The sequence below is a fragment of the Corvus kubaryi genome, unplaced genomic scaffold, assembly GCF_017639235.1.
Source record: "Corvus kubaryi isolate FWS band 111438036 unplaced genomic scaffold, C.kubaryi_AGA036_p1.0 133, whole genome shotgun sequence".
Classification (NCBI taxonomy): domain Eukaryota; kingdom Metazoa; phylum Chordata; class Aves; order Passeriformes; family Corvidae; genus Corvus; species Corvus kubaryi.
In genome coordinates, this window is record NW_024580667.1 from 29,325,544 (window position 1) to 29,350,472 (window position 24,929).

The 24,929-nt window shown below is 37.3% G+C and overlaps 1 protein-coding gene across 9 annotated transcripts in view; it reads right to left on the bottom strand.

Moving 5' to 3' along the window:
• Positions 1-24,929, bottom strand: part of OCA2 (OCA2 melanosomal transmembrane protein) — a 191,536-nt gene that overhangs the window by 33,053 nt on the left and 133,554 nt on the right. For 8 of the 9 annotated variants that reach the window (XM_042041185.1, XM_042041217.1, XM_042041190.1 and 5 more), the window contains 2 exons: positions 20,859-20,952; positions 7,706-7,799 (listed from right to left, as the gene is read on the bottom strand). In XM_042041185.1, the coding sequence (XP_041897119.1) occupies positions 7,706-7,799; positions 20,859-20,952 (188 nt within the window). Of the gene's footprint in view, positions 1-6,135; positions 7,132-7,705; positions 7,800-20,858; positions 20,953-24,929 lie in introns of those variants that run through there. The other variant, XM_042041238.1, reaches the window with a different exon arrangement.

Here is a 24,929-nt window from a genome sequence, read left to right on the forward strand (position 1 = left end):
AATTGCCATTTCAACACAGATACTTGCAAACAGTGTTTTCCTTATATTGGCACCATTTTGAATACTAATATTGAATATTACCATACCATAACAGTCGTGCAAAGCTTCACTGGAATTACTAGACTATAATCTCACATTGGTTGAAAAGGTAGAAGATAATTCCACTATCCTGCAGGACTTGGTCAAATGTAAGCATTGGAAAAAACAGAACTTTTTAAACTTCAACAAGGACAGATGCCAAATCCTGCCTAGGGGGAAGAAAAGCCCTTGCAACAAAAACATCTGGGGACAGAGCAACCAGGGAGCAGCTCAGCAAGGAAAGCTCTGGAGGGGTGATCTTCATGTGAACCTGTGGGAAGTCCAGAACCAAAGGCAGCCAACAGCCTCTGTGACTCTATGGAAAGGGGAAGGTCCCTTCCATTCTGTATCTTTCTATGTTTTTTTCTATGATCCTATGATTAAATACTATTTCTATGACCTTACCCCACAATATTAAAGTGACACGTCTGAAGGATCACTGCTTCCTGTGGAACCCAACGAAACACCGGATCATTGCAATTGCATTTTAAGTGCCCTTTTCCAAAATCTTAGAGGATGAAACACACACATTTCACAGAATTTAAAGGCTAAAACCATACTAAAATTTTAATACCTGAATCACAAAGCCATATTTTAATGAGTGAAATGACAAGTATTTAAATCCCATCTTTCTTTACTGGAAACTAATTTGCTAATCCAAAAGACTTCTTGGCAATAAGGGAAGAGAAAAAGTAATACTTGTATGTTCACAGGCCAAACAATTCAAAGTTATTAATTCTACTCAGAAGACATAGAAGACATTTTAAGCTTCATGAAAACTTCACGGTACAGATAAATCATGCTTCAAATTGCAAAAGGAAATAGCCTCTTACTTAAAGGCTCAAAGTACTACTTTTCTCCCTTTTTTCTAAAAATAAAAAAGGTGAATCCATATTCATCCACATTTCCACTTACACTGTCTGCAGACCTTAAATAAAATCAGAAGAAATACTAAAAAAACCAAACCACCCACAACTCAGGAAATATTCTTAAAATGGTGTGCACCACTGTTGTAGGAATACTTTCTTTCATGGGCTTTGATGCAAGCTATGAAAGTACTTAAAATAAGCAGCATTTACTTTATTCAGCTGCCACAGATGTCAATATAACATTTGAGAGCAGTCATAAGATCAACACTGACAATTTAAAATATTGCAATGATTGTTGTTGGATAGCTCAAAGAAAACTGGCATTTTTCTTAACAAAGCCAGTTTGGAACCTAATAATTTAAGATGAATACATGCTGAACTACCTTTCTACTGAGTTGAGTGATCAGGTGAAAATTGTCTATAGTTTTGCCCTTTCTATCATAACAGTGAATAGGATGTTGAAATTTAGATTACATTTGTTAAACTCAGTTCCCTAAATCTGATAATTAGAGATTTTCATATGCAATTGCATTTGAAATTTATTATTAGAATCAGCTCCTAAAAAAACCTTCTAATGCACTTATTTGAACAGAAGAACTCTGTTATCGTGTCAAGTATCAACATTTAACTCATGACCACTTACTCCTCCTTTTTGATCAGAAGAGTACTGGTAAATGAGATTGAGATAATTCTTGCATTATAATTGTTAAACCTTTACTCAACAGTTCATTGAATCTTCTTTAGGTATTTTGAATGTCCCCAGATTCGATCTTCTGGAGCTGCACAGGTGATCAGAAAGTCCACAGGTTAATTGAGTATGGCTATTTTGATACCACATTCCTCAATCAAGTTCTCCATCACCAAAATTCATACCCAAAATGTAGGGTTAGTTTTATTCTGATCAGAATCAGCTTTAAAAGAGCAACAGCATAATTGTGGCATAGGGTGGTGTTAATAGCAAGAAAATAGGAGAAAAATACACTAAATTATCAGGAATAAAAAGGACTATAGCTGTCTAACACATAATCCAGTAGAGACATTTTAAAGCGTTATTTTCAATAAGTTGTGTAAATAGGATACACAGGAGGTAGCAAAGAACACCACATTTTTCCTCCCACGTACATGAATGACAGTTCTCACGGGAAGTACTGTTTCACAGACTTTGCATCTGAGGGCTCTCAAACACAGATAAATAGGATATCCTACTGAAAATATTTTTGCTGTGAATACCTCACAAAACAAATCCTATGATAAAACCATTTTTTTTTCCTAAGCTATTATCAGAAACCAATATTTTTGACACTTCCAAATTATTCTTACTCCTAGAGAAGACAGAGAATATTAATTCAGCTCTGTGTATGAAGGGAGGGCAATGACAGAAAAATGCAAAACCTGAAAATATGCACAATGCCTGCAGGATCATATCCAGCTAACCTTATCACCGTAACTCTACATTAGGCTCTTAGGCTCATAGCCTGTTCCTCTGGGCAGACTGACTTCCCCATGTATTAAATCATTTTTCCCACATTCTTATCCCATTACATAGAGTTATCCAATCAATTCTTCTCATAACCAGCACTGTGATATAGGCACAGTCAGCCAAAATTTGCTTGAAATAAAATTGGAGTATTTCCCACAATAACCACTTTCTATTTTTGTCAAATATGTTCATAATTTATCTGTGATTCTGTTTTTTTATTCACATCGCACATCAGGGACACAGAGGGGTGATTGGTGTTGAATTACAATAGGATTAAGGAACATAAGTTACTTTCTGTTTGAAATACTATGTATCATTAAAAAGTTATATAAATGCCTTTCTTACAGAGAAAATTAAAGTCAAGTTGTAAATTGTATTAGCAAGTAAAAAAAGATAATTAAAGCTCCTACAGCAATGAGAACTTCTTATGTTATGGAGCTGGTATCAAATTTTTCATTGGTAACAAAAAGATTTCTGTGTATCATTTTCATGTTCCTCAAGTTGGTCTGACCTAGTAGAATGCTATATTGCAACAAACAAACTCAGACATATGTTACTAAAAATTTTAAAAACTGTTATGAAATGAAGCATCTAGACTAAAAGAGACATCTGCAATGTTATTTCTTTTATCTTTTTCCTTGAGAAAAATAAAACTCTGTTGATTATTTTACGGTCTGAATTGATACAAAATCATTATGTTAACCTCTAGAATTCATCCAGGCAACAAGAATACAATGTCTTTATCTGACCATTTGCCAAGCAAAAACGTACTGTCTACATTTCGGGTTTTCCTTTATGTTAAGCTCTTATTTTTGTGTAATCTTTCTTTGATAATTAGACTAAAATCATAATAGGAATATTATCTTTCCCTGCCTTCTGCTTACTCATAAATGCTGTCTCTGAGCAATTACCTTCATGTTATTAACATATCTGATGTTTTCTACAGGATCAAGCAAGGAAAATAGTTGCACTTCTGTCTAGAGGTATAACGATCATTTGTTTGCTCTGATGTTTGCTTGTTCTAATGTTTACTCTTGACCACATACAGCAAATATCCCCTGCTCTTTATCTCCTTTTCCAAGCCCCACAGACTCACATTTCTTTCTATTTCTACCACTTAAATACTTGTCTTTATATCCACAATGCAGGAAAAGTATAAGAAATTGAGGGGAGAACAGATATAATCACACTCATGTAAGTAACGTGAAAACTGAAAAGACTTGGATTTACACTGAGCAGCAAATTGAACAGGAGTTTGATATTACCTAGATTAACAAAGAAAAGGCAAATAGCTCCACATTCTGTATAAAATCTTATATTTTTTAAATGTGAAAAAAATAAGAGGACTGTGCCTGGAATATCATGTTCAGCTCTGGCCTTCTGAATTACTAGGGGGATAAGGAAATACTAGGGTACATCTAAAACTTTCTTTTTAAGGAGGAAGGATTAGAACACATAGATACAGTTTGATGAGGAAGTTTTCAAGATGGACAAAGAGCATCATTTGGTGCTACTGATTCTAAAAATGCAAGAGAAAGAAATTGTTATTCTGAGCTTGCTCTTCCTAGGACTTTCAATTTTGGTTTTGTCATAACATTGCTTTCTTTCCTTTTGAATTTGAGTAATTTGAAGTGAATCATCCAGGGCAGTCATTCATTATTTGCCTTCAGATTTCTGGGGCTGGTTAAAAGCTGAATCCCTAAGTGGCTGGTCTAGGAAGGCACCACTGGGGCTCACAAGAAGCCTGGGGAGCAGCATTAGTGACTGGTCTCCAGCAGGACTTTGTGCAGCTGATCACATTGAGAACTTCTGCCTTTTCCACATCCGTTGTCAGCAGGTCCTTTCCCCATTCAACGAGGCTCATATGTCCCCTATTCTTCCTTTTGCTGCTGATATACCAGTAGAAGATCTTTTTTGTTGTTCTACCACCATGTTTAACAGATTCAAAGATAAAAATATTTTCATGGTGATAAATTAAACTTATTACAATATTGCATATTGTAAGCTACACGTGAATCTTTTTATTTCAGTGGAACATAATGAATAATCAAAAAAGATCACAAGGTCCGGAAACAGCAAGTAGAATTCATAGCAACCAAAAGATCTTTCCTCATAGGCAATCTTCCTCTTTCTCTTGTGAGCACTGTCCAGACAGAAATGGTTTCTACATGTGTTGATGGGTAATGTCAGAGAAGGGGACAAGGTCCAAATGCATTCTGGGTAAGATATTTGGTGACACTTGCCAGCACACTCACAGCCAGGCACACATGGATACGACCTGGTATCTCCTCAACCAGCAGTGTACTCTGAATGCCAGGCTGCTTTAAGGTGCTTCAACGCAGAGAGGGAGGCCTGTTCCCTTCTCTCTTCTTTCTCAGTGTAATCTTTCCCACCTAAATGCCATCCTACTGGAACCACCTTACAGGCACAGCACTTCCAGCACACGAGCCTGAGTTGTTTGGATGGTGAGAATGGGACACCGGACCTGTCTTCCCCTTACATCCATTTGTGGATTACCATGTCCTTGAGGCAGTAGGACTCTTGATCCAGGGGAAGAAGCAATTAGTTGTTGTTCTGAGGGGGAGGCTTCCCCAGGAGGCTAGAGAGATTTCTGAAAGACTATAGCATTCATGGTCATACAGTCACGTGCCTCCCCAGCACAGGATTTCTTCTGATGAAGGCACTCCAGAGAGAAGCACATCAAGCTGGTAAGACCACATCATTGTAGGCAAGTTATCACACCTAGCCACCTCTGGCTCTGGCTGGGCAGCAGAATAGCATTGCATAACACATCTGCTCGGTTGCCTCTGCTACCTTTTTAAAAAGAGAAGAGGAACCTCAAACTGCACCAAGTGCCACTGCACAAAGACACACAGAGAAAAGGTCATGAGCCCATCAGCCCTCTTAAAGAGCAAGAAGCCTGCTTTATGCCTTTTTCTTTCCCTGCACAGAGAGTCATCATGGTGCCTCTTGCCATGAGGAACCCACAGCTTCCATAGAATCTCCCACTCTGTTGTATCGAGGTGCACTCATCAGACATGCTTATCAACCCTGTCTGGGATTCCTCTTACAGGAAACTGTGTCAAAACGTGGTTTTCAAAAGCGCTGCTTTGAGCAAAGGCCCCCCTTAAACACATTTTCATCATTTGGATTAGCATGCAGCTAGGAAGGAAGTGTATTGGAAGTAGCGAACTCTGCTCTATGACCCTAGGCACCACTTGAGACAGACGTGGCAAGTGTACAAAGAAATTTGGGAAAGACAGACCACCAGCTCAGGCTGCAATAAAGACATCTTAACAAAAGTCAGTCAGCAGAGGGTCATCATCCCCCCACACATGGTACCCATGATTTTTCTCTGTTGAGTCACAAGGGTTTGCGAGATGAAAGAGTAACAATCTGGATCTGTACTGGGAGAAGCACTGCAGAGGACCCTCAATAGGGATGTGAAACCTATTGAGTCATTCTGGGCAAACAGGGAAGAAATGCAGAAAATTCACTTTATACTTTGAGGCAACCTTCATAAATAAAAGTAAGCAAATCAAAATCCTCAAGGGATATTACGTAACACCTCTTGCTGCCCAGAGAAGCCTCAAAATATATTGAATTTGTGAACATTTGACTGAAACAAGTATTTTCCTAACATAAATTGTGAAGAAGCTGAGTGATTAAAAGGCAGCCAGCAAAAGTGGGCTATTATGTTCTTTCTGCTAATTAATATCCATTGTTATCTTCCTGAGACCACTGTGGATTCAGTTCTCACATCTTTGTTTACAGTGGCTACAGTCTTTCCCAGTAATCTCTTCCACCAAAAGCATATGTATAGAAGGCAATTTCAGAGCATCTGTGTACTGTCATCAGCTTTGCCAAAGAATACGTTCCAGTAAACACTGCTTAACAGACTAGCCAGGCTTTACATCTTCAGTCAGTCTCATAAAAGTTTTAGGAACATTTCGTTACAAAATCCATGTAGAGGACACAGTGTTAATGCTACATACAAGTTAAGTCTCCAAATGAAAAGGTGAAAATCTGTGAAAAATGAACAGAGCAATCCACAAGCCCATTATTGCTGTATCACCATTTTTGTGCAAGGGCTTCACTTCCAGGAAGTCGATTAGCTATCACTATGTACTACATAAGACTGTTCTGCAGTCTCAAAGGTCCTGACAACCAAGAGTTTGATTTGATAGACATCCGTCTTTCTAAAATATCTCATCAGAAAACTATGGGGGAAGAGCTAAGCTGTGCTATGAGTAGCACATCCTCATAGCTTGAGTTTTAGCAGCAGCACTTCAGACCACCTTTCTTTTCAGGGTTATCATTAATTATCTTGGTTTCAGAAAATCATGTATGATTAACCATATTAATAACATAGGTTTGAGGGCTTTGAGGTAAACAGTTTAGAAAAAAGCTGATAGAGTTGAGAAAATATAATAAACAATGTAAAGAAAAATAAAGAGAAAAAATAAATTGGTGTGAGCTTAACAGTATCCTTTGTCCTAAATATGCAGAAAAAAGAAGCAAGGAATTATGTTTTAGCTCAATCAACTACACTTTAAACTTGCACTTTGTGTTTAGTCCTCATTTTGCCAGTTTCCACTTACATCTTTCAACCACAGTCTCAAAAACTGGAAGTATGTGGAAAAATATTAAACTGTTGTATGCATTAAGTACACCTTGTGCATTAAAAACCTGCTGATGAATGACCTGCAAAGAAAATTCCACTATTAAAAAGATCTATTAATTATTAATTAAACAATTATTAAGCAACAACTTGAGTTATTACTGGCTGCTCGTCACACTTTCATTCATAGTACCTAAGCAGCTGGTCAAAACAAATAATTTCTTTTAGGTAAATAGTTTACTCATGGGATCAGGGAGTAAAAATCAACTCAGTCTAAATTAGGACATTCCAGTTTTTCCTGATGATAGAATATCCATTAAAATGTGAATATGAGAAACTGGGTTTAAACTGCATTTAACAATAAGGCAACAATTTACAATTTCTACAAAGCTAAAGATTGAGGGTGATCAAAGAAGGAATTTCTGAGGCTCTGTTTCTCCTGGAGTTTCACTGTGCTCCCACCAGCTTCATGAATTCTATCAACATTATACAAAAATAAAGTGATCTGTCTTCCATCTGCATTTCAGTTGCCAAAACCAAATTAGGAACGCAAGTCTATTTTATAGACCCTTTCTCTAGATTTTTCTCCTTAGAAGATTCACTGTTTGCCTAGAGGAAAAAAAAATCAGATTTAATGTGAGAAGTTTAAAATTGTACCTGAAGAACTCCATGAAAGAGAAGCCATAACCATGTTGTTCAGCAATTCCAGCACAAACAACATTTGCAGATGCTCCAATCAATGTTCCATTACCTGCAGTTCAGAAAACAAAGACCATTTTATAGTTGTGCTTTTTTTCTTACTCTTCCTCTGTTTATTCTGTATTAAAGTACTAAGATGTACTCATTACAAATGAAAAATCAGTTTCTGTTGCATAGGTTTGGAAAGAAACATACAGTCAATATCTCCACATCCTATAAATAACTTCACACTTTGAAATGTAAGTCTGCTATTATTCTCTGATTCTACTTAAGCCAGAAAAATAGGGAAGGAACATAGCGCCAATAACACTGCCAAAATAACACCAGAGACCTGCATTCAGATAAACTTGTTGATTTTTTGTTTTACATAAATAGAAGGTGCCATCAGGTGAGGTGAAAAGAAAGATGAGATAGTTTGAGGATGCTAAGAATAATGGATGCCTTTTTTCCTTACGCCAACCTGACTTTGAAAATGTAGTGTTTTATTTATAGATAAATTAATTAATTTGCAAGATTTGTTTGGGGGATTTTAATAGAAATTTAAAACGCAGTTAAGTGTGACCATGGAGGAGAATGAATCTGTTTCACATCTCTCTCCTAAGGATCACAGACTTTGTTTACCTAATCACCATGGTTCTTCAATAAATAAGGAAACATAATTTCACTCAGTGAACTTCACCAAATTACCTTATACAAGCCTGCACAGGAGAAGAACACACCAAAGAAAAATAATTTTCCACATTTATAATGCGCATCTATCCTTACTTCTCTTCTCCCAAGCCGCTTCCAGAAATTAATTCATTTCTTCATTTTCTTTACACTTTTAACAATGTGGCAATGTATCTGAGCTCAGGTATTCAGAGCTCAGAAAGACCAGCCCATTTTCCATGTCGTTGCCATGAGTCATACCTCAGATTTATACATGCTGCATACTTGACTTCCATAAAGCAGATGGCTTCTGCAAACGTTTCTGATCTAAGGCACGACTCAGGAAGTGCTAGTGACTCCTACATGCTGTTCTTTAACTGAAGTCTTGAACAAAGGAGGTAATAATCTCAGAGAATTTTTTTTTATACTTTGGCAAGTCATCTCTTTTTCCATACATAACTACATTAACAATCCATTATTCTAAGCACAAGCCCTCCTTTCCTCCCATTGGCATGTAGTTACTCTTCTTACTTTGGTTCTGTTAAAAATTTTAGCTCCAGGGAAGTTCTTCTGGTCTCACTTTGAGAGAAACAGATTATAATGTAATTAACGCTCCAGTTAATTGTTTTGATTTACTAAATGTTTCAGGTCACCCAGAGATCAGCCTACCAAAAAGTATCTCAGAATAAAGGCAGAAGAATTATTCCCCCAGGTATTCACACATGGTACTGTTATGGCCATCTGCACCTGAAAGTGCACACAAAATTAGCAGATGTCTCAAAATATACTTAAAAAATAATAGAACACTCTTAAATTCAAATAAAATGAAGTGCTATAATTCAGATGGTTTTGAGTGGTCGTTCTAGTGACACAGCAACAACTTTGGGAAAAAAACTAAACCCCAAAAGTCACTCAGGATTTTTTTTATTATTTGTTTAGTTGATTTCATGAAAGCCAAAGCTTTCCAATAAAAAGCCCTGGTATGGCTAAGATTTTTCCTGTTGAGTGCAAAGAAAATGCATGATTCTTATTCATTCCAGAACATTAGGCAGCAAACTGAGATGTTCATCCTGGAGTAGAGATCTGAACAACAGTATCTATTGTCTCGGGTGAGTGGCCTAAGAAACACCTATTAAGAACAATAGACTGGTTTTATTTTCTCATCAGCAGCCTCAAACAGCTCTTGAGCAGATGCCACTGTGGAATAAGGAAAACACAGAAATCTTAGAGATTTCTTGAAATGAGAAAAGCATTCCGCTCCCACTGCCTCTAGTCCCAGATTTTATTTCATATATTTAATTCTCCCTCCATGGTTTTTTTTATTCCCTTCTTTTTCTGTTTTCCTAGGAGCTGTGCTAGGTGACCTGCTTCCTACTTGCTCTGTTTTTAAGGATTTGACATTGCAAAGGAGCTGGAGCTCTGTGCAGAGGTCCTGCCTGTCTCTGAGGAGTTCTGCTGATGTTGGTGAAACTGCACATCAATACAAGGGTGTATCCTTATTGATCATAAAACTATTGTGATCATCTTTGTGAGACACCAAGGACTATTTGTAACCTCAGCTTATCATACACAGAAAATCACCCCCACACATGCTTTAAGTGTGGAGAAAGGATGATTAACGTCATTAGAGGAATAGAAACCTTTAAAAAATAGTGTCTAACACTGGTCATTAGGAACATCACAGCTCATTTCCCTTGCCCTCTCTTTGCCTCAAAGTATACCCTTATTACTTTAACACATTTTTAAAAATACAAAACTGAACTTGGAACAACAACTTTCTTGGTAGGTACTGCCATGAGAAAGCCAAGACACCAGGCATGTGGCTTAAGATGAAAACAGAACAAATGAATACAGCTGATGTTATTAGAAGAGTCAAGCAGGAACACTTCAGGAGTTTTCAGTTCCAAACTAATCACTAGTCTACAACATCCAAACATTTCATAAGAGATTTCTGCTCTGTGTGTAGCACAACCAGTCATCACTCTCAGAATAATGTTACTGCAGACAAGGAATATGTAGCTCTGGCATCAAATTAAAGAAATGAGACTGAAACTGCACTTGTCCCATGGCTCTGACTAGATACAGTCGAGATCTCCCAACAGCACGAGTTCTCCTATACTGTATGGGCTATAGTAATGCCTTCACATAATGAAGTATTATGGAGTTTCTGCTTCAACAGTGAATTGATTTCCCCAAGTAGATTTCACTTGAGAAGAAATCATCACCTTAAATGTTATCTGCGAGGAGCAGAATTTCTCTTTCATTTGTTTGGAGCGTGTGTGCAGTTTAATTAGGCACTGGCTCAGCAGGCTTCAAAGAACTGCACTCAAATTAACAGAGGCAAACTTTTGTTTCACCTCCCAGCAGCATCTGTCTACACAGCACAGGTTTAACTCACTAATGAGACAGCAACACTGATCCTCCGAATCTTGGAAAACTTGAGACTAGGTTAATGTACACAAAAACCTATACATTGAATTCATTCTGATGGGTGCAAATTACGAATAAGCATTTTTTAGGGCTTCACCCAATCTTGACTTCATCTTCACATCATCTGCAATCTTAAGAACAATCCAGATTAGAAAGACTCCTGCTCACTTGTTTGTATGCTCAGAACAAAATAATAGATGGGCCAACTGTATCAAACAACAACATTGCAAAAACCAATCTGTTTTGATGACTCCTATTGTAACTTTGTTGATGACTCCTACTCACCCTTTATCACAAGGTAGATGGTTACTGAGAAACTGGATTCACTACAATGAAGTAAATGTTATATTTCTAATGTCAGTAGTGTGTGATATCTATGACATTTTATTCTGAATATCTGTTTTTCCTCTTATTCTTGACAGACTACATGCACTGTTGTCAATATTAGCTATGCTTAGTAGTTCATAAGCATGAACTCAAGAGAGACCTTTTTGTCAATGAAAGAAATAATTCTAATTAGTTGCCTGTGCTACATAGAAGTAAACAACAGAGGAATCCTCACAGATCATAATCATTTTTCCATGGAGCTGCCCTAGCTTTGCACAATCATTTCAGAAACAGAGTAGAAGGTCTTCTACTGTTTCTGTCTAGAAAAGGTGATATTAAAGTTTCTTTCTGATATTTCTCAAGGCAAATAACTTTGAATATCTTTAGGAAATGTGAAATCAGCTCCAAGTGTATTTAAGAGTTTTAGTTAAGGATAGATATATAACGAAATATCCAAGTCCCACACATTAAAATGTGCCTTTTCATCCCCAGCTAACTTAGAGCTACAAGCAGGAAGATGTTGACAAGGTTTGGTAAGCCTGATTTGATACCTGCACTACCCACCAGCCCTGCTTCTTCCAGCCTTCTGCTTCCATTTGTAGCTACTTCTTCGCAACTCAGTGTTCAGCTATTGCCCTTCGCTGCATCACCCCTTCAGAGACTGCCAAATCTGAGCCCAGATCCTGCACACCACACACAGTGCACCCCTCGTGGGCCCAGACAGCCTCTTCCTCAGTAAACACAGTTTGCCCAAGGCACTGTAACTTGAAATGCACTGAAAATCAATGCTGGGAGAACCGATTAGTCTTACTGAAAGAAGGGGCTGGGAAATCAGATAAGAATCATAGCAAGAAAAGAGAGAGAGTTTGAATCAGTAACGTGCATCATTTCAAGACTCATTCTCAGCTGTTGATTTTTACTTGTCAGCAGCACATTGTTCTATCTATTATATCTATTATAACTAAATGCTGTTAGTTCCCAGGAGTCCCTTTGGTATTGCCCCCTCAAGAGCAAGCCTAATCCTTGTGTTTGCTGTGTTAATATGTTTGCTTGGAGAATCACCTCAAAGTGCCTGGCAGGATTAGTGTTTATTACTCAAAGCATTGAGAAATCAAAGCAAAGGGATTATCACTAATAAAGCTGTTTGGCCTAGCATGAGCAGACTTCATGAACAGTAACTTCTTCGAATATAAAGGAGATAATACCTTGCTAACAACCAAGTGGATGGCTAACAGAAAAGTTTGTTTTGCTGTGAGAATTACAGACCATTTCCCTTCCACATGCTCTGACAGTGGAGAACAAGCTATACCTGTGCTTAACCAAGAGGCCTTCTGCATTTTCTCTCTCCTGTATCTCTGGTCAGCTAATGCAGAAGTAAAATGACTACCCTATTTTCATGCCACCACAAGCCCTGAGAGCAGCTTTCCCCTAGCCTTTAACAAGCATCTGCAACAGGCCTGGTTTTACACAGGACAGCTGTTCTGCTTTGTCCAGACAAGGATTCTCTTTCTGAAACAAGGACTTTTCTGCAGAGTCATGGATAATTTTAGGGTGAGGATTGTCAGCCCTGCTTTTTGCTGTAATGAACCATTCCATTACAGTATAAAAACAAAATTTACTGAAGGAAGCCAGCTTCTTGCTTCCAACCCATTTTTAAAAGAAAATCCTTTGCAGTCTCCCATATAATTTACCTTGTTAAATAAAGGTAGACTGATGTGTCTGGCTTCCTTTCCATAGCATATTCCATTTTTCTACTTAAAGCACAAGCAGAGCAAATGTAACAAATCTGTCTGCCAAAGTGAACACTGACCAGTTCTGGTTTTGATTATCCTTATAGATGACAGCCTTCATAGCTTTCATAAATTTTCAGTTTCACAAAGAAGTGATACAGATCTGCCTCATTAAAAAAATAAACACATTTATATTCATCTGTTAAATGTCCACAAGTCTTGAATATCTTTTAGTAATGGGCAAGACTTGAATATCTTAATATTTTTTTGTGTGTAAAAATTAATAATCCAGATAATCAAACTTTGCAGTCAATGAAGAAGAGAATCAAGGCCAATTGAACCATTAGCAGTCCCTAAAAGGAACATCAAGTCACAGGCATGCATGAACTCATTTAATTCTGATATTTGTGATAAAATGTACTCTTATGATACCAAAATTATTTATTTTACTGATTTGGAAACATTTTGAATGGTATGTTTCTACATAAATGCATAAATATGGACATTATAGGGGAAAAAATGAAAGAACATAAATGAAAGTTTTGAGTTCACTTATCAAAAATGTTCATTGAACTGCATTCAAACCAATGCTTTTAATCAGGTGAAATTTACCACTTTTTCTCACCACTACAACACCACCAGCAGGATAGTTGTATAAGCATTGTCAATGCTCGTTGTTTCCTTTTTGCTATGAGAAGAAAAGGTAAAATTTAAATTTGCCATTTTTCTACCAGAAGTGTGAAATAAATAAGGTGAGTTGCTGAACATCCTGCACTTGTTACTTTAATGACCTAAAGAAACCCATAAACTTCTATGAAATCCAGACATCTGTAAAAAACACATAAAACCTGAAGTGACCACTAAAGCCTCCTCGAAGTCAACCTACCCAGTGCAAGTGTAAAATAAACTATTATAATGATGGATAGTGCCAGCAGTCTGACACACCATTCCCCTATGCCCTAAGACACATATTCAAGTAGGTTTCATTTAATGCTTTTAATGCTGCGCATATTTCATCTCTGATTTTTAGATTCAAAGACTAAAACTATGTCAACTCAATTTCACAGCTTTGCCACATGTGATGTTAAGGGGGACCAAATATTGAAAAACTCTTTCATATGCAGAAACCTGGCATAAGAGGACATTATTCAACTTTATCATAATATACTTTGAAGCTGTGCTAAATTGATTGATTATTATCTATATAAATTAATATCTATATATATTTATATTTTATATCTATTTTTATATATTAATATCTATATAAATAATATCTAGAGTATGATTATAACTTTCCTTAGTGCCATACAGAGTGTCTGATTTGTCAATAGAAATCAACATTAATATTGCAAACCAAGATTTTTTTCCTCCTCAAGGTGCAGAAGAGGGAGTATTGCTTGGAAAGTGTCTGCAGAGGAAGAAAAGTAGATAATCCAGTATTATATTCTGCACTTAAGTGTTTTGAATCTTGCTGTAGCTTCTCTGCCTTGTTCTGTCTGATAGTCCAAGTGCTACATTTGAACGGAATATACTTCTTCTGCTGACAGCTATTCAGAGTCTGTATTCTCATATTGCAGCAACTCACTGATACAACACAGTCTTGTATATTCCATATATCTCTGAAAACAGAAGTGGCTAAGGCTTCTGGAAAGAACCTTCTGTCATTTATGACAAAGAAATGCACGAAGCAAGTAAAGAAAATTAAACATATCTCCACATATACTTTGTAGGAGCCCCAATGCCATGTGTGATCATTATCCTATATCTAATTTGCAGAACTTTATAGCTTGCAGTTATTTTACACAGATTGAAAACCATTAATAGAAGCATTTCAAAGTTATCAGTAATGCTAGCATTATAATCAAGTGATTTTGGTGTTTGGTATAAATTTATTTTCTAAATCAATATTACATATTACACATAGCTGTCTTATTTCCATTCTAAAATCTAAGACTTACCAACCGAACTATAAATCCTCACCAGTGCAGCTGAAACAGCATCCTTTACCCCATATACTTCATATTTCACCCTTAATGACATACATACATCTATATATGCATATCTGCCAAGGTAACACTTTCCAAGCTTAGAAAAATGTCCTTGCTGAAAAAAATATACTGGCTTCAATAGGGGGGTTATTTTCCCTATTAACTCAGTATCCTAAAACCAAATTGCTCTCTGACATTGTCTTCATCCAGACAAAGATATGTCTGTCAAATGGACACACTCAGTTTTGGCTGGTTTTACATTTTAGGCTCAAAACTTTCTTCTATATGTCTTCCATACCACAGAGGATACTCTTTGGCAATCTAAAGATTAGAGAATATACTTTAGTTGCAGGGAGTCTGGAAAAAAGCCTGGATCTCACACCAAGGACTTTTCAGCTCTACTGGGCTTTAAGAATGTCACACTGAAAAAGCATGAAGATAACCCAGAGCCTGAATGTCATGAAAGAGCTAAGGAAAACAGCAACTGGATTTTTATAGGAGGTTACAGATCTGGATGTTACACAGGCAACAGCAAGAGGACAGTTTGGGCTCTCAAGTATCAGCTGTGGGAAAAGGGTCCTCATGTTTATATCCAGTGTTTTTCACGCTACAACAAAACCCAAAATCTTTCAGGTAACATCTGAATGAGCTCTTCCTTAAAACAAGAAAGGAGTAGTACCATTTAATCGGCAGCAGCTAATGTTAATTAATTTCCACCACTGCAAATATCATAGAAACAATGCAAAGTACACTCAGAAAGTAAATTAGATATTAGTGGAAGACATATAAGAAACATGCTTCTAGATGTGTAAATTTAAAGGTATAATGCTGCTAAAGACTGCCCTGCGGTCTTTAAAGAAAACCTGTGATATATTTCCTAAATTTCCCTGTTTGATTTTCCTGCCTTTCAAAGTCAAGAGCAGCAACATCCTTTATCTTTTGAAAGACTGCTCTCATTCCCTACAGTACCACCCTTTGATTTGGATTGAGCTTTATAACAATAAAAAAATATTTTTCTGAGTCTGGACTGTCTTGCCCATAAAACATAGAACTGAGCCCCAGGATTTCTTGTCATTAAAAGACTCTTTTAGTACCAATAGGAACTTCCAGTATTCGTGTCCTGCTTAAAATCAAGCTCAGGTAGGTATATTGTCTCCAAAAAATTTTCCTACCATTTCAATTACACATTTTATACAACAATAAAGTTCAAAACCAAAGTTGAATAGTGCTCTTCTTAAATAACAGCTATATTTTTACACCATGCATTCAATTTTTGGTAGACTTTTTTAATCTTTCAAATTGAAAAGCGTTATACAAATTTGATCTATTGTAACCATAAAAGAACCATAAAGTATCTAGAGTTTTTCGTAATGTTAACTATCATATATTTAATATGATTTATGCTTTCTGAAGGATATCCTTTTCTTCATATTGCAGAGAAGGAGGGTTTCTTTATGAATATAAACAGTATTTTTAGCTTTATACCTTCAGTGTGTCTGAAGCTTTAAAACTAGTATAGGATTTTATTCAGCAGAATCAACAGGAATAATAAATCAGTGCTACTCCACTGTGCAAGGCCTCATCTTCACCAGAGACCTAAGGAGGGCTGCTGAGAGGCAGAATAGCTACAGTACTGGACTATTGAGAGAAATCCCACTGTTTAGCTACACTGTGGGATAGCTGTAATAGCAGTAATTAGCACAATGTCCAGTGGATAATGAATTATATTCACACCTGGGTTTTGACCCTGTAAGGTTAGAAGAAAAGTGCCAGCAATCTTCTCTTCCTACCTCCTGTCCTGACGTAGAGCCTACAACTGAGTTGTGTGGCCAGAATAGCACAACTGAATGCATCCTAGAAACTGCCTATTTCTGCAGAATTGTAACAGCAATGACTTTCAGGTGTTGTCCTTCAGGAAAACATACAGAGAGGAAAAATAGTGCAAAACTATACATTGTAAAAAATATCCCCTCTGGACCATATTAAAAGTCACTGCAGCAGAGGTTTTGCACTTTGCTATGTTAGCAACTGAGATCTCAGAAGGCAGGAACTTTCAAAAATTATTTTGATATTTTTCTTTCTTTTTTCAAAAGCATACTGTTTATAAATCATGAAAAAAAAAAAAGAGAGAGAGATAAAATTGCAAATAAATGCCAGTTCTTTAAATGTCAAATGTGGAAAAACCCTTCAAATAATATCTTATCTATAACATCTTCAGCTCAGTAAATAGCCCAGTTCTACACAATTGAACAATCTTAATAGGTGAATTTCTGACTGTACGCTTACTCAATTTAAGTTGAATCCTTATTTTATGCCCTTTTAAAAGTCATGAGACAATATAAAAAGTGCAATTAAAGTTCCTCTTGTTCTGAAATGGCTGTAGCTAGCAACCTTCATTTGTTCTCCAGAATTTCAGGGCAGCATTCCCCAGACACTATTGGAAGGTCTACATAAAACTCAGTCTCCAAAGTGTTATAATTCCATCAAGTACTAGAATACAAAACATTAATGAATGAAGCTTTAGTCAGTGCCCTCTCATGCAAAAATAATACAGATACAGATTCATCAGAATGCCTCAGAAGTTTCCTCTTTCTTTACTTCCTTAGTACCTTTTGTATTTCCTGTTTTCTTTGCCTTCATGTTAATTGTTACATGTTCATTGTTAACATGTAATTGAAATACTGGCAGATCACATAAAAAAAACTCCATGAGCAACACAATTTTTCCAGATACTTAGTCAGCCTGACCACTAATGCCCAGACAGATGTGAATTAATAGGGTGGTTCAGCATCCAGAAGCTTTGACTACTCAAAAGTCCCAAAAGCCTGAATTCATATGACCTGTCTTTGGGAACCCCTCTCAGTCACATGAGGGGCTCTGCAGAGATCATCTGGCAATGTCAGTGGATGAATAAACACTTCGGACATTCCAGTATCTCCATCACCAAACATGGAGGCTGGGGCAGCCAGACTCCTAACTTACAACTTAAGTTCTTAAAGATAGCTGGGAAAAATGTAGATCTAAATTTCCAGAACCAGATCCCCTGGAAAATTATCATGTTTATTTCTTAACTGTGTAGATTGACCTGACCTGAACAAGAAAATTTCTGCCAAAAAGAACAGGCCAACTCTGAGGAATATCCAAAGACTTCAAAATTGTGACACTTTCACCAGGAACTGGTCATGGTCATCATTGTCCTTGGGTTTCTTGGTTAAGAGACAGGGTTTTTCATCCCTTCTCACCTTCAGAGACACATTTCACAGAACAAGGAGCATCTGTGCAGTATTTCTGTACTCCTTTTGTCCGAGCACAAGGCCATGAAAGACAGAAATTTAGCAGCAGCAGCTCTCTTTTGGGAGACAGTGACAACAATGTGGCAGTTATACTGCCAAAGGTCTTTTCATCTTATTTGAGACTGACTCCATCCTTCTTTCATTTCCAGGACAACAGCTAAAGCAATGAAGGAAAATTACTGCCTTTTCTCATCCTATCATTCTTCCAAACTAGCTGCCTGTGCACTTTGTGGCAATAGAAAAAAAAGTAACTGCAACCACTGGAAATTGTTTAGGAGAAAATGAATGGTATTTTCCAAGACAGGCACAAAAGTGGCGCTCCCTTTACAGACACATTACCAGTGTTTACCCTGAACTCCAGAAATGTTGTTAAATTACACGAAATGAAGCTTCTGTAGTAAACAGCTAACCCCAAAATATGTAGTTGTAATATATTATTTCATAAGACTCTTCTTCAAAATGTCTTGTTTGCCAAGTTCCCTTGGTTGCAAAAGCAGTGATAAGATCCAATCTTTTGCCCTAAGCACCAGGCAGTAATGGTATCATTGTCATCTACTCCTTCCACAATTGCGTTAGCCTACCTTGAGGATTCCTTCACACACTTCAGAGATAATGACAATTCTCTTTTGGAAATAACGTTTAAGGAACATCAACACTTCCTTTTTTAAGAAAGAAAAGCCCCTTTTGTCCCAATTTTCAAGGCTGCATCTTTTAAAGCTAAAGTTTTTACACACTCATTCTACAACAATAAGCTCCTGTCCATTAGCTTTTGGACAATGAAAGATCAGAAGCATATTAAATTTCAGGCTAACACTCCTTAGAACACATTTGCCAGTATAACTCAGCATATGCTCAGCTTTATCCTAGTAGAGAACAGTGGGGAGAATTTAAGCTTTTGCTAATAATGATCTAACCTTTTATCCAAATATTTGTATGGAGCATATCTGAACACCTTGGCACCTCCTGTGGATCTCTAATCTCTTTAATTAAAATCATTCTCATGTTACTGCTTACATTTTTACTTTTGTCTCATACTGCATACACACAGAAGTCTCTCGAAATCCAGGCAGCCCTTCAACAAATCAAATTAAAGGAATTTGGGTTAAGATGATAACTGATAGTTTAGGAAAATCAGCTGAGACTGGTAAAGGTTCCAAGGCTGGTAAAGCCCCTCCCATTTAGAATACATCAGCATAATCTGACTAATTTTATATTCCTTATGCTTTTTTTTTTAATCTGAAAATTTAATGAAATGAGAGTATGTTCAGTGATCAACAAATTCACAGAATCATAGTGTCATTTAAGTTGAAAAAGACCTCTAAGAACTCTGAGTCCTATCAAAATGTGAAGAAGACAATATTTTTATGGCAAACATCCATATAAAGATATGGTGATTATTCCAATCACTGGTTTTAAAGAGGAACAGATTCAAGTCACAATATAATGATGAATAATGATGAGCACAAAGAGATATTTCTCAAATGAATAACTGGTGTCTGATACAAATTGTCCTGCCTTTGCAACATGCTCTTAAAATTCAATCTGTAAATTACATCACTATAATCATTGTTAGGTATTAAGGTCACTTGTACTAGCAATCACTTAGCTGAATAGACAAACCCAAACTTGTATTGCACACAAAACTGGTTTTAGTTATCCCTGTGGAATCACACAAACTGTTTGGAGGGGCATGGACGGGAAGAAGGGGTGGATCTATGGTGGAACATCATGTTATTAATTTTAACTTTATATAACTTAACTACCTAAATATTTAGGGATCAAAACACAGCCAATACAACGTAATTAGCATGAAAATTCTTAGTAAAAAGATAGTACTAACTTCACTTCTCATTGAAAACTTACACATTTTAATGGCACTTAGTGGACTTGCTATTTGGAAACATCATACTGTAAAATCTGCACAAGCCATTTCCAAAATGTAAAAAAATCCTTTTAAGTATTAATTTGAAAACTACTGGACTGTTATTCTCTCTTATTTTTATAACAAATAGAGAGAAAATCCAGGGCCTACACTACATATATGCTATCTTTTCAGTCAAAAAAAAAAAACTAAAAACAGTCATGAAAACATCTCCTTGTTTTGTGGTGATGTACTGACAATACACAAAATCCCAGTTAATATCAAGATGGGCACTAGAAGAATGCCTGTTAGCTTCATTATTAAAAGTACATTTCCCAAGGACTTCAAAAGTAGTTTCCTTACAATAAGGAGTGATAAATAGGTCAGCAAATGGATACTCAAATTATTTCTGTAAATCAGCCAGAAAACTTTCCAGTGACTTCAGCAGATTTTGAATCAAGCATTCAGATCTCAGCTATTATACATTTTCTGCATCTTTTCAATGAGCAATGATGGCTTTCTGTTCTGAAAGCCAAATGTATCTTTGTCTTTTCCCTCACAAAAGATCAGAACCCTATAAGCACCATCTGGACTGTTTCTTTGTATGTCTGTAGATTATGCAGATACAGACTTCAAACACAGACTGCAAAAATCCTATTGTAGCAGCAGCAACTGACTGGGATCCTCATCCAGGAGTGCTTTGAAGTTAAAGGAGCTGAATCAGGCCCTCCATATGCCTTGCATAGTAAAAAGATTGAACCTATTGTGCCAGTTTATACATCCCATAATTGCATAGCTGTTACCTTATGTCAGCTTTCTCACATAAACTCTTACCTCCAAGGCATGCACCCATGGCCAATGAGAATATTAATGGTTTCATAGGCAAGTTAACATCTGGATCTTTACTCAGATTGAGAAGCACAGGAATCTGTGGTTGAAGAAGAGAGAAAGGCATAATAGACTTCATTAGACAATTGGTATAGAGCCCAAAAATACAGCAGGCAGGCCTTCTAGCCAGATCTAGCACCAGTTCTCAGCCAGTAACATTCTTCAAAGATAAACAACTTCACCTTAGTTCACAAAAATGGTTTGAGTTCAACATAATATTGTAACCACTTGGTTTGAAAGAATGGTGTAATCGGTACCTGTAGAAAGAAAGTTATTGGGAAGGGGAGAGGTGACAATAGTATTATCCTGTGTTCAATGTGTACAGAGGTTTATGGGACCGAAAGGGAAAGAGAAAGAATAAGCAAATGTGGAACAGTAAGACATGAAGCAGGAAGAGCTTTAAGAAAATAACTGTGATATGTCTGAAAATTAGTGCTTTCTCAGAGTCTAGGAGTTTCAGTAGTGAATAGTTATGACATTTAATTCTCCAATTTGTCATTTTAATGTATTTCACAGTTCACCCTCACGGGGTATGATCTCTTCTGCTTCCTGAAAAATGCTTTAACTTTGATGGCTGAGTGATGCTCACCTTTATTGACTGCGTGTGTTCTTTTGGTATGGAGCAATATATAGGCTTTATGAAGAACTACAACTCTCCTCATTCCTCCCACCAGTGGTGCTACTCATCCCTCTTAAATCCTCTTATTGATTAGCCTAGATGAGCTAATTTCTAAACAATTATTCTTGAATTTTACATTGCCTGAAGATGTCTTTTTCTATTTTAAGGCCTAAAGAAGGCTCAGCATGCCCTACATCTTGTCTGGTTTTGCATGAAATAGTAAAGAAAGATTCCATTTCTCATCACAAACTTTATTTCTCTCAAACTGTCACAGCTAGAACATGGTATGCAATCCAAAATTAAGTTATATTTATTTACAAACAATTTAGTGTCTTGTTGTTGAGGTCAGTCCTAACGCTGTTGCCAGACAGCTCTGAGTGCAGAGCAAACAATGCCCCACACCCCACCAGTGCACTAGATATGCAGAGAGGAGACCAGAGGAGGGGCACTGGTACTGCTCTATCAGTGAGCGTCTCCTCCTGGGATGACAGCAGACACACAGAGAGTGAAACACTCTCAGCTATTTCTGCTTTCCAAAGATAACACTTGTACAAGTAATCACACACACCCTCATTGTGCCAGAGTAGCTTAAGCAAGTTACCAGGTCCTATAGCTGTGCAGTGCAATAGAATTCAGCAGGTAAAGAGCGGCCCAAAAATGCTGGTTAATATTCAAGGATCACCTCCTCCAAGCTCAGAAGCACATCCTGACAAAGAAGAAATCACGCAAAAATGCCAGGAGCCTTACATGGATGAAAAAGGATCTCCTGGACAAACTCAAACACAGAAAAAAGAAGCTTACAAGGACAGGTGTCCTGGGAGTAATACAGAGGGATTGTACAAGCACCCAGCGATCAGGTTAGGAAAGATAAAGCCGTGACAGAATTAAGTCTGGCCAGGGACATCAAGAGCAACAAGAAAAGCTGCTGTAGGTATCTTAGTGATAAAAGGAAGACTAGGGAAAATGTGGGTCCTTTCCAGAAGGAGATAGGAGACCTGGTTATCCAGGATATGTGAAAATGGCTGAGGTACTCAATAACTTTTCTGTCTCAGTCTTCACCAGCAAGCATTCCAGCCACACTGCTCAAGTCACAGAAGGCAAAGGTAGGGACTGAGGGAATGAAGAATCACCTGCTGTAGGAAAAGATTAGGTTTGAGACCATTTAAGGAAAGAGAAGGCGCCCACGTCCATGGGGCCTCATGAGATATATCTGCAGGTCCTGAGGGAACCGGCTGAGGAAGTGACTAAGCCACAATGCATCATATTTGAGAAGTCATGGCAGTGTAGTGAAGTTCCCAGTGACTGGAAAAGGGAAAACATAACCCTCATTTTTAAGAAGGGAAAAAGAAAGACCTGGAAAACTACAGGTCAACCGGTCTCATCTCAGTACCTGGCAAGGTCATAGAGTAGATCTTCCTGGAAAGTATGCTAAGGCAAATGGAAAAGAAGGAAGTGACTGATGACATCCAACATGGCTTCACTAAGTACAAATGATACCTGGCAAATTTGATGGCTTTCTCCCAAGTCAGAGAGGCATGGATCTGATGGACAGACCAGTTGGTGGATAAGGAATTGACTGGATGGTCATACTTAAAGAGTTGTGGTCAATGGCTCAATGTCCAAGTGGAGCCCATTGACAAGTGTCATTCCTCAGGGATTGATATTGGGACTGGTGCCATTTAACACTTTTGTCATCAACATGGACAAAGTGTTCAAGACCAGGTTAGATAGGGCTTTGAAAAACTTGGTCTAGTGGAAGGTGTCCCTTCCCATGGCAGGAGGGTTGGAACTGGATGATCTTTAAGGTCTTCCAACCTAAAGCATTCCACGCTCCTATGATACTGTCCGGTTTGTCTATTTGTGCAAAATGTCAATGAAACATCAATTCACACTGTTATTTTAGGGATTCATTGCTGCTCTACTTCACAACACACACTGTGCTAAGAACTGCCTGTGGCAAAGATATCTTCTGTGAAAACTTCAGAGAATATGCATTAATAGAAAACAAACTATTTGTCACTTCCAAAACTGTTGATGATTGCTCTGTCTCTGCAGACAGCTACAGCCTAGTCTTACACTTTTATCAAGCAGTGAAATTCAGGACATCATAGAAAACTCTGGAAGGGCAGAAGGCAAGGAAAATTCAAAAATAAAGCTGGCATCAAGAACATGAGATACATATGAAACATTCAGCACTGCAAGAGAAAAGTGTCTGATAGTTTTAGAGGCAATAAACAGTGGGCCAAAAATTATTTACTTTCTAACTAAGACCTGTCAGAGACTAAGTCACTTTGTCAGCCAAATGGTTCACAGAAATTGTTTGTTGCTCCATATTGAGGAAATAGTATTTAAACTCAGGTAAAAGAGGGATTTACTCTGGCTGTCATTTTACTTCTGGTAATAAAAGAAAAATATAAACAGATGGATTCAGCATGTATAGCTGATAAAACATGTCAATTAAACTAAAGAGCATACTGGTAATAACATCATGTGACCTAAAATTCTAAGGTGAAATTCATGACTATTTAAATGACAATATTAGGAAAGTCCAGGCCTTAAAAATTAGTGTCTGCCTGTCAAAGGATGTCATTGAGAGTTCAGCTGTTGAAAAAGGAAGAGAAATATCAGAGGTTTAATAGAGTGATACATAGAGCATCAGTAGAGCATCAATACATTTATTCTGCAGGCAAAGAAAGCTGGATATGCAACATGAAAAATCCCTTGCCATTCAAAAACTAAAATGTGAGAAATATAAGAGCCAAGCTTCTGGTTTATGAAATTTTCATGATAGAACATTATCTGGGTGTTTTTTAAGCAACTCCCAGGTGTATCTGTATATATTAGATTTGCAGCTGGCAACACAGATTAGATTTGCCGCTGGCAACACAGCATTTTACATACAGTCCAAGTTCACAGAGTTTCCCACAAAGTATTTTTCAAACTCAAAATTCGGGACACTGAAACTGTAAAAGGACCAGCTGTATCAGCTGAATGTTCACAAGTCCAGGGAACATGATGGGATTCATCCCAGAGTACTGAAGAAACCTTATGTTATGGCAGAACCCTTCTCAATCATCTACAAAGGGTCTTGGGGACCTGGGAAGGTCCTTGCTGGCTGGCAGCTTGTCAATGTTATTCCAGAAAGAGCATGAAGAACGACCCAGAGAATCACAGACCTGTTAGTGTAACCTCAGATCCTGGAAAAAACATAGGAAAAATCATACTGGGTACTATTGAAAGGCATTTAAAGAGCAATATAATCATCAGGCACAGCCAACAGGTGTTCACAGTGGGAAAGTCCTGTTTAACCAATTTGATTTCCTTCTATAATAAAGTCACCCTCCTCGTGGATGAAGACAAGGTAGTGAATGTAGTTTTTCTGGATTCTAGTAAGGATT